The following is a 15,092-nucleotide window of genomic DNA, read 5'->3' as shown; positions in this document are numbered from 1 at the left end:
TCAAAATTTTTTTCGAAAATTTCGAAAATATTTAGTTTTCTTCGCGTTTCATGCCATTTACAGCCACTTTTAATTTTTTGAAAATTTCGAAAAATTTTGAAAATTTTAATTTTTTCGAAAATTTTCGAAAAATCGAAAAACGTGGGAAATCGTCCATAAAGCGCAGAAAACCAAAAAAATTTCAAAAATTCTGAATTCAATTTTTTTTTCGAAAATTTCGAAAATCTTTAGTTTTCTTCGCGTTTCATGCCATATACAGCAACTTTTAATTTTTTGAAAATTTTTGAAAATTTCAATTTTTTCGGAAATTTTCGGAAATTTCGAAAAACGGGAAATCGTCGAATAAGCTAGGTTAGGTTAGGTTAATTTAGGTTAGGTAAGGTTAGGTTAGGTTAGGTTAGGTTAGGTTACGTTAGGTTAGGTTAGGTTAGGTTAGGTTACGTTACGTTAGGTTAGGTTAGGTTAGTTTAGGTTAGGTTAGGTTAGGTTACGTTAGGTTAGGTTAGGTTAGGTTAGGTTACGTTAGGTTAGGTTAGGTTAGGTTAGGTTAGGTTATTTTTTTAAATTTTCAATTTTTAGAAAATTTTCGAAAAATCGAAAAACGTGCGAAATCGTCCAAAAAGCGCACAAAGCAAAAAAATTTTGAAAAATTCTGAATTCAAATTTTTTTCGAAAATTTCGAAAATATTTAGTTTTCTTCGCGTTTCATGCCATTTGCAGCCACTTTTTTAAATTTTTTGAAAATTTCGAAAAAATTTTAAAATTTCAATTTTTTCGAAAATTTTCAAAAAATCGAAAATGTGGGAAATCGTCCAAAAAGCGCACAAAACCAAAAAAATTTCAAAAATTCTGAATTCAAATTTTTTTTCGAAAATTTCGAAAATCTTTAGTTGGGTGTCTTATAGATGCTCGTGAAGTACAACCTGGTGGCATAGGGGCTGTGTAGTGGCGACATATGCAATAATCGTTTATAGTGCTTCTTTCATTGAGCTGTAGTTTACGAAATCCCACCTGTTTTCATAAATGATGGAAGATATTTAGATTATGGAAATGTTTATTAGTTGGTGTCTTATAGGTGATGTTGGTCGGACTTTTCAAATGACTAAGGTCGCGAGACGTTTTCGCCCTTCTGCAAAATTACTTGTGAGAAATTATCGCGCAGGGAGAATGTCGGTGCTGAATTTGCGTGATGTCTTGAGTGCCAACATGAAATGTGAGGAGGATAAGTTCGTGTTGGAAACGACATGGACGATTTCACTGGGTGATTTATAGGTAGACGTGCAGGTATTCAAGAGTTGTGTCTGGTATCAATCTGAGCAGGGTGTCGAAGGTTGCTCTGTGCAGTAACATAACGGCGACCGACAGGTTATGTGACAAATGTGCCCTAGGATGTAGGCGATGTAGATGCAAATTGTGGGCTACTTGTTTCATAGTGCTTCGTGCGAAGTTGATTGAGCTGTAGTTTATTGGGTGTGGTTGGATTCATAAATTATTTTATGATTTTTGAGGTTATGGAAGTGATTGGTAGTTGGTTTCTTATAGGCGAAGTTGGTAGCTCGTTTCGCCTTAATTTTTTTCTTTACTTCCTCTCGTTTTTAAAGGAGAAGATGTGTCACTAATGGTAGTCACGGAATAAAGTTTGAGGTCTTCATAATTTTACAGTCTTTGGAGTGGTATTTCAGTCAGCATTTGGTTCGGCAGTGCCGTGTAGTGTTCGCGGACGTTCATGTACCTCAGGTGTATTGTCGGTAGATGACAGGACAGTTCGTCAGGGTGCGCACATATTGATCATTGAATATCCCTCATGCTCCGCCGGTGGCGGAATGTGTTCTCTGTTTTTCAGACGTTGCCGTCCCTGCGTGCGAGAAAATGGCGCAGCTCCTCTGCTGTTATTGTTTACTTCGGACGGCGTGATGGTAGGATGCATGCCCAGTCGAGTGCAGCTTTACTCTCTTATATTTCCAATGCTTGCAAGTTTATTTTAACTGATGTTTGTCATCTTTCTCCTGTGTGAAGTACGTAAAGTGGGAAATATTTTGGTTGCACGAAAGGCCGGATTAGTTGCCAGTAGGTTATTAATGTGGTGTAGAGTGCCTTCGTAGTAAGAATTAATACTGGTCTCTCAATGCGGATGTTTATTTCTGTACATGGTTTTGTTTCAGGTAGGCGTGAATGCAAGCATATGGGATACTTCAGCCGTTATGCAGTTTCGAGTCCATCATTACTACGGAGGTAGCAAGACTTTGCTCCGGTAGCTGACATGACCATTGTGCATGATGGACACAATTCATCAGTCGATGCGATTGGGATGACCCACAGACTCGTGGTGGCAGCCTCTGTTTTTGTGACTTGCATGTGGAAATTCAGTAGCTGTTGATTTAAATTTGTGCAAGAGCTTATCGCAGTGAAGAAGCTAGAAGTAAGCAGCTAGGGTTACAGGTTGTAATGTTGGTTATGTGGCCACCACACCACACCACACCACAGTTGCCCACTTTTGATTCCTAGTGACCAAGTATGGGGTGTTCGTAGCATGCCTCACAATGCCACAAGGAAGACCTCAGGCCCTCGTGCGATTATATACCTTGCTTTCCGAGGAGGTGTACTGTTATAGATTTAGTGGGAGTGCCTAGTCTGTCTCAAAGAGGAGTTTGAGATCAGGGCATGTGCTGAGTAGCAACTTTCATGTGAACTGTAGCTGTAGTGTGTGTTTACTGGCATCAACGAAGACATGGAGGACCAATTTGTCTGAATATCAGTGTTTCAGAAGATCAGTTGTGTGCGTGATGGGGAAGCAGCTTTTTTGGAGTTGGAGATGTGAAGAACGAAACAGAAGGAAGCACCTGGAGTGTTTGTTACTTGGATAAGGAATTGCATTATTCAGGTATGTTAGAGAGTAGAGTTTGTTTGCATTCCATAGATCCTTCTTAGGAGTAATCCAAAGGCTGCAGTACAAGTCATTTCATACAATAAACATAAACTTCAGGACTTCATTCAATATACGTAAACCTCGGTACTTTTGACACAATTACAAGAACGTGTTTCACATATGAATGTACATAACCTTCAGATTTTGCAATTCAAGTATGAAAGCTAATTTCAGTGCAGGCTTGAATACATTTATATCACAATTTAGAGTTTTAATTGTTGGTTGGTGATTATTAAATAACTTGACACGTGTAAAGTACACTCCTCTTTGACATTTAGCAGGGTTTACATCTTGTAATTAAATTATGTACATCTGTATTTCTTTTAAAATTATCCAACTTTTCCACCACAAATGATAGCAAGCAGAGTATAAATTCACTTGCAAGTGGAAGTATATTAAATTTACGAAATAATTCTCTACAAGGTAAGCTGCTTTTGACACCTGCCATTGTTGTGATTATTTTCTTTTGCATGTAAAAAGCCTTATTACTGTCTGTTGAATTCCCCCAAAATATTAATCCATAAGACACCACAGAGTGGAAATAAGCAAAGTAAACTAGCTTTATAGTATCTATTGTCATGGGTGGTATGACTGTTCTGATGGCAAGGCACGCAGAGCTTAATTAGGGAATAATATACTCAGTGTGCTTCTTCCAATCTGAGGTGTTGTCAACTTGTAAGCCAAGGAAATTGTTTGTTTCAACTTCCGCGATTAATTTCTCATCACCGTAACCTCTCCTTTTGCCTCTGTACGTAGGTACATGCACATTCACAACATTCCCTAGGGTGGAATGCTCACCTCGGGAGCTTACAGAGTTGTTCACGCCGACATTGTCGGTGCCCCGGCATATTCCTGCAGGCAGTCCACATCCCTTCTGTACTCACGTTTTCGGGCATATGTATTGTGCAGTGTTGATGGATGTCGTTCCGTGCGCCGTGATGTCCGCTCGCTTGCTCTGTGTTGGGGTACTGAAGTATGTATTTTCATTAATGTTCTAGGACACCGGCCATGCCGTCATCATGAAGTTACCTCCTTCAGTTCCCTCTGGGTGTTCTGTTTGACAAGGCTGGGGTGAAGAACCAGAACGATATTGGCCGCAGTTAGATGACCTGTTACTGGCGAGTAAAACCTCTGTGTTGTGCGCCAGACACAAGATAGGGCGTTGGACCAACATTTCTCAAAGAGAGAGCATATTAATTGGCTCACAAAGTGCAGCTTATGTATAGAGCTACAATAACTTGATGTGAGTGAGTGTGTGTGTGTGTGTGTCTGTCTGTCTGTTCATAAGAGGCACCAGTACAAGAAGTAGGACACTGTCTTCTGACTTCATATCACAAAGAATATTAACTGGATGAATATTCGGAATATGTACCAAGTTGGAAGAGGAATACTTTTTCTGCCAAGCAACGGTAATGCTCTGACAGAGGCTGACTGCATGTTGGATGTTTGTTCTTACGTGTCTAATCCCCTGTATGTCTATGAACGGCATTCCCCCCCGCCCCCATTTCAGATTAAGTATTTGAATAAGCAGGAGGCACCCATTAGATAAAATAAGTTGGCATGAGATTGTTCCATTTCGGACGACTTTGCCTCCAATGTCTGTGAAAGTGGCCCCTTGAGATTCTAGATTTCTTGTGTATCTTACACCTTTCCTGGTATATTGCAGGAGGAGTGCACCAACACTAGACAGACTGACATCCGAGAGAAGACCGCTTGTGTCCCCGATGGTTGGCCGTCCTGTTGCTGAGTGCGTACATGGAGAAGAGGACTGAATGCAGCATGTAAATTTTGTGTGCCTCTGGAGAGGTGGTGCAGTTTTCTGTTATTTAACCCATTGACAGGGGCTTGCTCTGTTGTGGTAATTGTGTTGCAAGTGTGATAGCAACTTAGATATGAATCATGTGAACGTGTAAGGTGTGGATGTCTAGTTATGTGTGTGGGGTGTTCTACGGAGTGTAGTAAAATAGTAGAAATGTCGGCCGCAATCACATTGCGTTGATAAGAGTCTGCTTCATAGTGTGGTGGCCAACACATCTCGGAATGAGAGAGAGTTTGTCATGTGTGACAGGCTGTAAGTTGCAGGTGCTCTTGGCTTTGGCCGCAGCTTGTCACCAAAGATGTGATTCCTCTTCCTGGAAAGAATATGTTATTTCGTTTTATCTGCTTCATCCCATTTCACATTCTCAGTTCAAGCTAATGCCACAGGAAGATCTTCAAAACGTCAGTCATTGTGAATCTGTTCGGAAGCAGATGGGGGGGGCTCTGCAGTTTCACTCGTTTAGGAAGTGCGGTGATGAAGATCTCTGGCATAGCTATACCGGACAGTCTTGATAATAGTGGGTGTCCGTTCTCTGACCCAGGAGGGCTTTAAAAGTGTGCTGACCACGCATTACTTAGTTTGTATTTTCTTCATGTAAATCTGTAAAGAGATGTCAAAGCGGGAGGTAACGGGAATACTTAGTGATCATCACCGAGAGGGAGTTTCCAAACAGTCGTTAACGGGAGATGCGCAATAGCAGTTGTCCTATGATCGAAAAGTGTGACTTGCCAGTGATGAGATTGCTTTTTGTAAGTCAGGTAAGTGCAATGAGTTTTATGGATTCTGTGTGATTTTCTGCAAGTGGTTTTCAGCGAATATTGCCGGCATTAATTTTGTTGGTAGTGTATTAAGTGTTGATTGCTGCATGTGCCAAAATGAAGTCTGACGAAGGGAAGTTGGAGTTGTTGAAGTACGGTCACCAGTGGGCTGGGTCGTTGGGTGTGTTATAGATGCTCGTGAAGTACAACCTGGTGGCAGAGGGGCTGTGTAGTGGCGACATATGCAATAATCGTTTATAGTGCTTCGTTCATTGAGCTGTAGTTTACGAAATCCCACAATTACTTGTGAGAAATTATCGCGCAGGGAGAATGTCGGTGCTGAATTTGCGTGATGTCTTGAGTGCCAACATGAAATGTGAGGAGGATAAGTTCGTGTTGGAAAGGACGTGGACGATTTCACTGGGTGATTTATAGGTAGACGTGCATGTATTCAAGATTTGTGTCTGGTATCAATCTCAGCAGGGTGTCGAAGGTTGCTCTGTGCAGTAACATTCCGGCGACCGAGAGGTTATGTGACAAATGTGCCCTAGGATGTAGGCGATGTAGATGCAAATTGTGGGCTACTTGTTTCATAGTGCTTCGTGCTAAGTTGATTGAGCTGTAGTTTATTGGGTGTGGTTGGATACATAAATTATATTATGATTTTTGAGGTTATGGAAGTGATTGGTAGTTGGTTTCTTATAGTTGGTAGCTCGTTTCGCCTTTTTTTTTCTTTACTTCCTGTCGTTTTTAAGGGAGAAGATGTGTCACTAATGGTAGTCACGGAATAAAGTTTGAGGTCTTCATAATTTTACAGTCTTTCGAGTGGTATTTCAGTCAGCATTTGGTTCGGCAGTGCCGTGTAGTGTTCGTGGACGGGCATGTACCTCAGGTGTATTGTCGGTAGATGACAGGACAGTTCGTCAGGGTGCGCACATATTGATCATTGAATATGCCTCATGCACCGCCGGTGACGGGATGTGTTCGCTGTTTTTCAGACGTTGCCGTCCCTGCGTGCGAGAAAATGGCGCAGCTCCTCTGCTGTTATTGTTTACTTCGGACGGCGTGATGGTAGGATGCATGGCCAGTCGAGTGCAGCTTTACTCTCATATATTGCCAGGGCTTGTAAGTTTATTTGAACTGATGTTTGTCATCTTTCTCCTGTGTGAAGTACGTAAAGTGGGAAATATTTTGGTTGCACGAAAGGCCGGATTAGTTGCCAGTAGGTTATTAATGTGGTGTAGAGTGCCTTCGTAGTAAGAATTAATACTGGTCTCTCAATGCGGATGTTTATTTCTGTACATGGTTTTGTTTCAGGTAGGCGTGAATGCAAGCATATGGGATACTTCAGCCGTTATGCAGTTTCGAGTCCATCATTACTACGGAGGTAGCAAGACTTTGCTCCGGTAGCTGACATGACCATTGTGCGTGATGGACACAATTCATCAGTCGATGCGGTTGGGATGACCCACAGACTCGTGGTGGCAGCCTCTGTTTTTGTGACTTGCATGTGGAAATTCAGTAGCTGTTGATTTAAATTTGTGCAAGAGCTTATCGCAGTGAAGAAGCTAGAAGTAAGCAGCTAGGGTTACAGGTTGTAATGTTGGTTACGTGGCCACTGCACCACAGTTGCCCACTTTTGATTCCTAGTGACCAAGTATGGGGTGTTCGTATGATGCCTCACAATGCCACAAGGAAGACCTCAGGCCCTCGTGCGATTACCTTGCTTTCCGAGGAGGTGTACTGTTATAGATTTAGTGGGAGTGCCTAGTCTGTCTCAAAGAGGAGTTTGAGATCAGGGGATGTGCTGAGTAGCAACTTTCATGTGAACTGTAGCTGTAGTGTGTGTGGACTGGTTTCAACGAAGACATGGCAGACCAATTTGTCTGAATATCAGCGTTTGAGAAGATCAGTTGTGTGCGTGATGGGGAAGCAGCTTATTTGGAGTTGGAGTTGTGAAGAACCAGACAGAACGAAGCACCTGGAGTGTTTGTGACTTGGATAAGGAATTGCATTATTCAGGTATGTTAGAGAGTAGAGTTTCTTTGCATTCCATAGATCCTTCTTAGGACTAAACCATGGGATGCAGAGCAAGTCATTTCATACAGTAAACATAAACTTCAGGACTTCATTCAATATACTTTTGACACAATTACAAGAACGTGTTTCACATATGAATGTACATAACCTTCAGATTTTGCAATTCAAGTATGAAAGCTAATTTCAGTGCAGGCTTGAATACATTTATATCACAATTTAGAGTTTTAATTGTTGGTTGGTGATTATTAAATAACTTGACACGTGTAAAGTACACTCCTCTTTGACATTTAGCAGGGTTTACATCTTGTAATTAAATTATGTACATCTGTATTTCTTTTAAAATTATCCAACTTTTCCACCACAAATGATAGCAAGCAGAGTATAAATTCACTTGCAAGTGGAAGTATATTAAATTTACGAAATTATTCTCTATAAGGTAAGCAGCTTTTGACACCTGCCATTGTTGTGATTATTTTCTTTTGCATGTAAAAAGCCTTATTAGTGTGTGTGATAAGGAATTGCATTATTGAGGTATGTTAGAGAGTAGAGTTTCTTTGCATTCCATAGATCCTTCTTAGGAGTAATCCAAAGGATGCAGTACAAGTCATTTCATACAATAAACATAAACTTCAGGACTTCATTCAATATATGTAAACCTCAGTACTTTTGACACAATGCAAGGACGTGTTTCACATGTGAATGTACATAACCTTCAGATTCTGCAATACAGGTATTAAAAAAAATTACAAATTAATATACATAAACCTCAGAATTTTAAATAGAAATGCAAAACCACTTTAAATATAGATTATAGATATACATAAAACTGAAGAAATTTCAGCAGAGGTGAAATAAACTGCAGAATGGAAAGTGTGAGTGATGAGGTGACCTCTCAATGCACGCTTGAACACCTTTAAATCATTTAGAGTTTAAATTGTTGGTGGAAGATTATTAAATAACTTGGTACGCGTATAGTACGTTCCTTTTTGACGTTTATTAGGGTTAGCATAGACTATACAAAAATTATATGCTTGTAGTTAATTTTTATTTCAATGTTGTTGAGATTTGTCAAACTTGTTTCCACTTGCAAAATAAAAGTCTAGGTGTCCATGAAACCCAAAGTTTCTGGAAATAAATATGACATGCGCCCTGATGTGGAGAAAAGGTGTTTAGAGTATTACAGTAAGTGCAGTACGTGAAAGTATTATAACAATGCCGCATGGAAGTTACTGTAACTAAAACATTTGACTTCCCTTACTCGTTATAACTTGAAACTGTTGGTTGTGTTTTCCAGTTCGTGGAGACAGCATCTAGTGCTCAGAAGTCAAGCACGACGGATCCGTTCTACCGTCGTCAGTGCTGGGAAATAATTTGCTGTTTCTTGGTGGCATCCCTGAATTTTAATGATGATGAGAATAGAGCGCAGCAGCTTTTCTCCTGTCCAAGGTATATAAGAGCAGTTGGAGGCAGAAGAATATTGTCAAACTAACCTCATTCTTGATATTAAAATAGTGTACAAAATAAAAGATGTTTTTCCAGCCTGATGGTACTAACATGACATAACAGATTGTTAATCACTGGCTTTTCTTCGCAGAATTGTAAGCGAGTCCCAAGGCAGTCTATGAGGCACTGATATAGATTTTTCTCTGAGCACCCAGAACTCATTATTTACTGGTACAGTGAGCCCGTTAGAGGCTGTATCACAATTAGTTTGGGTTTAGTATCCTGCCAGTACCAGGAGGCTTCTACAAGTAATGTGTTTCTTTGTCATATCATAAACCCAGATTTCCCATTTGCTCTGTGCCTCTTACATCAGTTGCTGATTTAGGAAGCAGCTACTGCATTGGCCACTGTTGTGACCATTGAACATTAGGATGTGAGTGTAATTATCTGTACTCATTGTGATTCGCTGTTGCAGTTTTGATGATCCACATGTGGAGATCTCCGCAGTCCATTGGATTCCGTACAGATTGCAGGACAAGCAAGCCAGAGCCACTCACCAGATGGCAGTCACAGGTAAGTTCATCCATTTGAGTAAATTGTTTAATAAACTTCTTTTCTGAATTATAATGCCATTATTGAAAGAAGAAGAAGAAAGTGTTGAAGACCTTTTTTCCTGAAAAGTAGCAAATGGTTTTAATGAAATGAAGAACTTGTCTATTTCTTCTATTGACACTACAAAGAAACAATGAAGAACGTGATTTTTCTTTGCCAGTTTAAGGAACCACATTTTGAGGCTGACCTCCACATAGTTCTATAATTGAGAATGCATGGAGTGTACCTCCATGCTCCCACTGCCTCATGGCATTGCGCTTAGTCACAAGGATAACTTCAGCTGATATAGCGAACCATTAAATGTTTAAAAATCATAATCGGTGTTGGTTTTCTGTAAGTCCAAGTGGTGTTAGAACCCAAAGACCACTGTGAGAACCTGAAATCTCTCTTAAAACCACATTTAGTATGTGAACTTGTTGAAAGCGTCTGCTTCATATCTGGAAAAGCCAGTAAGGCCTGTTGTGTATGTTGGTAGGAGTGTTTGTTGCTGCAGCCATGAAAGAGTTACGACGGTGTTCCTTGTGTGTCACTACACAATGGTGGCGATATCACAGGAAGCTGGTGAGTTCAGTTTTATAAATTTAGATTGTTCAACATTGAAACAATTTATATTACTGATGGTGAAGTTTCCACCTTTGCTTCCAGAAGGCATTATAAAGTGGCATTACTGATGGTGATATGGAAAATAAATCTAATTGATACGGCTACCTCTTGCCCCTTGTCGGTTGAATTCACCTTAGTAGTAGAAGTGCTACAGATGTTGGCTGTGTTGTAGTGGCTTGCCATTTCTTAATCTTTCATTTACGTCCTTTCTCCATGACATCAAAACAGGCGAACCTGAAGGGCATGGACCGACTGGTGTTTATAGACTCCCTTGCTGTCATAATGGGGCACGAGGAGAGGGAGCCGTGTAAGCCGGGACACCTCGGCTCCAAACAGACGGCAAGCGAACTGTTCGTTAAATATCCACTGAATCAGTGGCAAGGGAAGTTGCGTGGGTCTGACGTGATGTGTGTGAGTTGTAGAGTTTGTAGTTGCAGTATTATGACGTGTGGAAGCAACAAGTACCTCCGAGTCTTAAAGAGTGCTCGGGTGACCGCACGCCCACAAGTTTGTGCAGAGGCTACTCACTTCTTGATATACAGCGAGAACGTAGGCTCCCGGATTAAGTTGTTGTTGGGGGTGGCCCGCGAGGGGCCTTGGGACCCTTCCTGGAAGGACAGACCCAAAATGCCGTCAACTGGTGCTTGGTAAAAACCGTTCGCTGGCACGAACGCGAAGTCAGGGATGCGGATTCCTCCCACCTGTAACGCATGGATTGCGACTTGTATGCGCCCTGTGAGCTGTGTGAAACAGCTGAACAGCGTACATGTTTAAAATGTGGGTTTCTTGTGTATTTTTGTTTCGCTTTACATGTGGTCTTTCTTTCTCTCGAAGGCTTGTGCTTGCAGAAAATGTTTCTAGAATTACGTTTTTCAATAATATTGTCATGTCACATTCTCTTCCATGGTAAATTGAAACATTTTTGTGAACTAAATATGTTGGAAATTTGTCTTTCTAGATTGTGACGCCTTGTAGTCTTGTACCTGGTGACCAAGGTGGAATGCTGAGGCAATGCATTTCTCCGAAACCTGTTGGATTAGACGGCGTCACAACTCAGAAGACCGCAGTCCACATTATGGCCGCAGCGAAAACTTCTCACCTGCGTGAAATAGCTTATGACACTGATTATGCAGAGGAGAGCAATTTATTTATTTTTTTCGCAAAAAATAAATTGTCGTTTTCACCAGTGAACACTTTACTTGCAATGCAAACATGTTAACAACTGGAGCCTGGGTTTTCTGAACTGAGTACGAGGGTTGATGATTCATACTCACTGTCAGCGTATCCTTGGCAACAGGACCGTACACTTTTATCTCGGCGTACGACAGGGAGATGTTTCCGTACTGCTTCTCCAGGTGGTACGTGTCTGACAGGTTCGCCCTGAAGACGTCGTGGTACTCTGCAGCACAAGAGAAACGCACGCGGATTAACGAGAAACTTGGGCCTGTCACCTAGAGAGAGTCCGACTCTGGAGTCCTCGTCAGTTCTACGCACATCCTCACAATTTATTTCCCGAGAAAAATCGTGGTTCGTGTTTACGTTGTTCGTAAGTTTGCTTAGTTATTCCGGTCTAAATCTGGCAAAGAAACTTAAAATAGACCACGACCTCTTTCTTGTCTCTCTCTCTCTAATTCCGAAAAATCTAATAATTCATTTCATTGTTACATGACTCTTGTCGTTGATACAGCGTCTTTGAAACCGAATGAGCATGTACACAATATTATCTGCCAGTGTGTGTATTTACTCTGAATGTCCCCGCCTAAATCTCCCTTCATTTTATCGCAAGTACAAACGTACAATATTCGTTTGGTATGATTATTAATTCAAAATGGACCCTTGTAAGTGCCACAGCGTTCCGGAAGGGTTTCGCTCGAGTTCCTGGGGTTGAGAGAGAGGGTGGAGGTTCCCAGGCATTGCTCACTCGCCCTTCTTCAAAACTCATTGTGTCTGTGTATTCAGTTCCCACCCGGAAGATACACATGTTCATCGCAAAGATCAGTAATATCTTAAGCATTTACTGAGGCAACAGATTTGTCCGTGACAGAATGGGGCGTCACCTGCCGCTGAGCTGCGAAGATTGTGTTCGAAGTTTCATCGATTTTGGCTACGTACTGCAGTAATACGGCGTCGACTTGCACATCTCGACGGACCCGTGTCCATCAGCACCCTGAACCCTTGGGGAGGAGTCCCTAGGTAGATCTGCCCCAGAAGTCCGATCTGAAATAAAAGTCGAAGAGTAAGAACAAATGAATTGCTGCTAAATTCTTGCAATGTGTTCACATTTCGGTGTTTGTTAATTTCTCATTTCTGGATAAATTTTGTAAAGGATAATTGAATTTGGTGATCAGTTTTTACAAATGTTGCTAGGAGGGGGTTCCTTGGACCTCAGTCGAGCGGAAAAATTATTTGTGGCCTGAGGGCAGAGAAAAGTTTGACCACCCCGATTCAGTCTCGCGACAGGATTCCGTGGCGGCCTCTTGAAGACACGGGAACACGCCTTAGGGCTACATGACAGACGAGGCCACTCAAAAGACAGTCGTCTTCTCAGGAAGGGCTCTGCCCCGTGGATGCTACGCGTTTTATCTACTTACTTTGGGAGCCATTATCACTTCCTCGGTGGTGCCATCTGCTGCTATAATCTGGTGTTTTTCGGCGCCCCGAAAAACTACTTGTTGTAAAGGAACCCTGTTTAGACAGAAAACAAGAACACAAGAGTCAGAAGCTGCGCGTTTTTGTATTGCTATGTCCCGGTTTTCCGTGCGTTCTTTTCCACTCCATTAGACTATGGCATACCCGAGAAACACCCCTCGCTTTCTTTCTGAGTAAATTTTTGTAGCGGCCGGATTGCTGTAATCGTAGATTTTAACACTTTGCATTCTGCTTCTGTTAAAAACCTTTTTCTGTTTGTGTGTTTTCATGGTAACATGTACTTTACGCTATTGAAAAGCCCAAATAGTTAACTTTAATGTTGAGAGACGGCGATCACGTTTATTTTTCTGATCTTATTCACCTGACAAACCCAGATCGAAAAAGCCAGTACTTCTAACGATATTTGTCGTGCGTAACATGCAAAGACTTCCCTGCCCTCTCTTTGTGGAAGACCGTACTAAGTACCGACTGTCGAATCGCAGACAAGCAGTCGCCCTGACGATGGAAATAGTCAGAATTGTTGGACGGTTTAAATGATGAGATTTCTAGATCAATTCGTGATGTTTCACAGGATTACCTCTTTATATACATAGATTGATCTAAGCAATAATGCTGTTGAACTTTATGCGGGTAGGGGGGGGACTTGCGCTATTTGAATATCACCTCGTGCTCTGATTTTACCCGCAGGTGTTCATGTAATATCTCACTGTGTTCAGGTAAATATGTGTCGAAGTCCGCTGGGACTACGAACGGCAGCAACTGTCGCTGTGATCGCACATAGCGGATAGGGCGTGCTGGCGGCATAGTCGCCAGATACCCTCACCGTATTTAGTTTGTTCTGCACGTGTGTCTGAATGGCCTAGTGCCTTTCTTAACACGTGTTAATTGCTTAATTTCCCCAGTTTAAATTCTAACAGTATTTTCATTTCTTCTAGAACTCACCTTACTACGTCGTGGCAGGATGTGGCAACCACGAAGAGGACGACGACGAGCAGTTGAACAGCAGACATCTTGGTGGTGTTGCTTCCAGGTGAGAATGAGGCACACAGCTCCTCCGCTAGCTTATATACCAGCCCTCTCACGATTGCCTGACACCATACGTCTCCTTAGAGGCAGGTGATACTTAATGGCGCGCTCGTGCCTTCTCGAAGTTGGCACCAGCTGGTTGGTGTGTCACATAATTTAAATTTGAATTTGTCTGAAACAGGCATAAGTTATTAACCATTTGGTGTAAGCAATGCAAAATGAATAATTGACAGTCTTGTTAGTTTTGTAGCGACATTAAGAGAAGGCAGGCTGGTATAGTAATGAGTCTTACGAAAATTAGTCAGGAAAGTGTGTAGGAATGTAGAGTGAAGTCCTGGTGTGATCTTCCTTGTGCGTGTAGCGATAGTGCCGCAAAATGTAGAAGATTGTTTGCCAGAATTTTGTGTGGGGTATTGGTTTGACTTATTTGGCTGGATTCTTTCTTTTCGACTCCGGTGCTTTGAACATGTGGTTAAAGATTGTTGACCTGGAAATGATATGATGTAGGTTTAGTGTTTGTGGACCACCTTTGCTGCTCCCTCATAAATATATTTTTGCATAACTCCCTCCTTCTCTCATCTTAGGCTCCCATATCCCCTACCACTTAAACCCTCTGTAATTTTTTTTAGAGGGCAGAAATCAGTTAGGTAAAGCATAGAATACCAAACCCGTTTCTGCCCTCCTTTTATTTCTACAACTTAATACTACTGTAAGAATCCGCTGGGTCTCGAACTGCCGACGTCGTCCTCCGCAGTCTCGTACGTTGCCTCTTCGGCTACGAGGCGTGTGGTAGATTGGGATTCTGGTTGGATTACTTATGTCGATGCAGTACGTAGTTTATTCGTTCGCTACTAGATTTCGTTGTGGCCAAGTTCGCAGACAGAGAGAGAAAAAGGAAGATAGCAGTTGGTAAGATTTGTTGCGTGAATCTAGTCTTTGGAGGTGTGGTATGACTGGAGTATGTAGGTTGTGTGTAGCGAGTTGTTAGTGTTTCGCCTTGGGAGATGTTTGCGTGCTACATTTATTTCAGTTCATAATGGCAAATATTCAGTCTCTTAAAATGCCATAATGCAAGAATCATTGCTGTAAGTTTCTGTGTGCGAACAGTGATATTGGTGGGCTGTTATTAGGTTACGGAATAAGAGACTGGAAATTATGGGGTGTTCTCATTTGTAGGTTGAGGTTATGTGTCGATGATTGTCGAGGAATGATTAAA

The 15,092-nt window shown here is 41.6% G+C and overlaps 1 protein-coding gene and 1 long non-coding RNA gene across 2 annotated transcripts; both read left to right on the top strand.

Annotated features, from left to right (window-relative positions):
• The first annotated feature begins 1,837 nt into the window (after positions 1–1,837).
• Positions 1,838–6,322, top strand: LOC147870906 (uncharacterized). Its single transcript, XR_015533056.1, has 4 exons — positions 1,838–2,071; positions 2,167–2,881; positions 3,925–4,169; positions 4,593–6,322. It is a non-coding gene; the product is annotated as an uncharacterized LOC147870906 (long non-coding RNA).
• Positions 6,323–8,816: 2,494 nt separating this feature from the next.
• LOC147870905 (uncharacterized) lies at positions 8,817–11,392 on the top strand. The gene is made up of 5 exons (XM_087341723.1): positions 8,817–8,989; positions 9,462–9,559; positions 10,074–10,159; positions 10,430–10,978; positions 11,160–11,392. The coding sequence occupies exons 2-4, from the start codon at positions 9,547–9,549 to the stop codon at positions 10,850–10,852; spliced, it is 522 nt and encodes a 173-aa protein (XP_087197849.1). The 5' UTR covers positions 8,817–8,989; positions 9,462–9,546; the 3' UTR covers positions 10,853–10,978; positions 11,160–11,392.
• The last annotated feature ends 3,700 nt before the right edge of the window (positions 11,393–15,092 follow it).

The sequence above is a fragment of the Zootermopsis nevadensis genome, unplaced genomic scaffold, assembly GCF_977971745.1.
Source record: "Zootermopsis nevadensis isolate Lab colony 2312 unplaced genomic scaffold, Znev_1.0 Znev_ptg000084l, whole genome shotgun sequence".
Taxonomy (NCBI): Eukaryota; Metazoa; Arthropoda; class Insecta; order Blattodea; family Termopsidae; genus Zootermopsis; species Zootermopsis nevadensis.
Note: the sequence above shows the minus strand (reverse complement) of the source record. Positions and strands in the feature narration are given on the sequence as shown.

Bases quoted from the DNA above. Each gene is read 5' to 3' on its own strand.
- LOC147870905 (XM_087341723.1), top strand. The intron at 10,160-10,429 runs GTGAGTTCAGTT...ACATCAAAACAG, and splicing joins GGCGATATCACAGGAAGCTG to GCGAACCTGAAGGGCATGGA.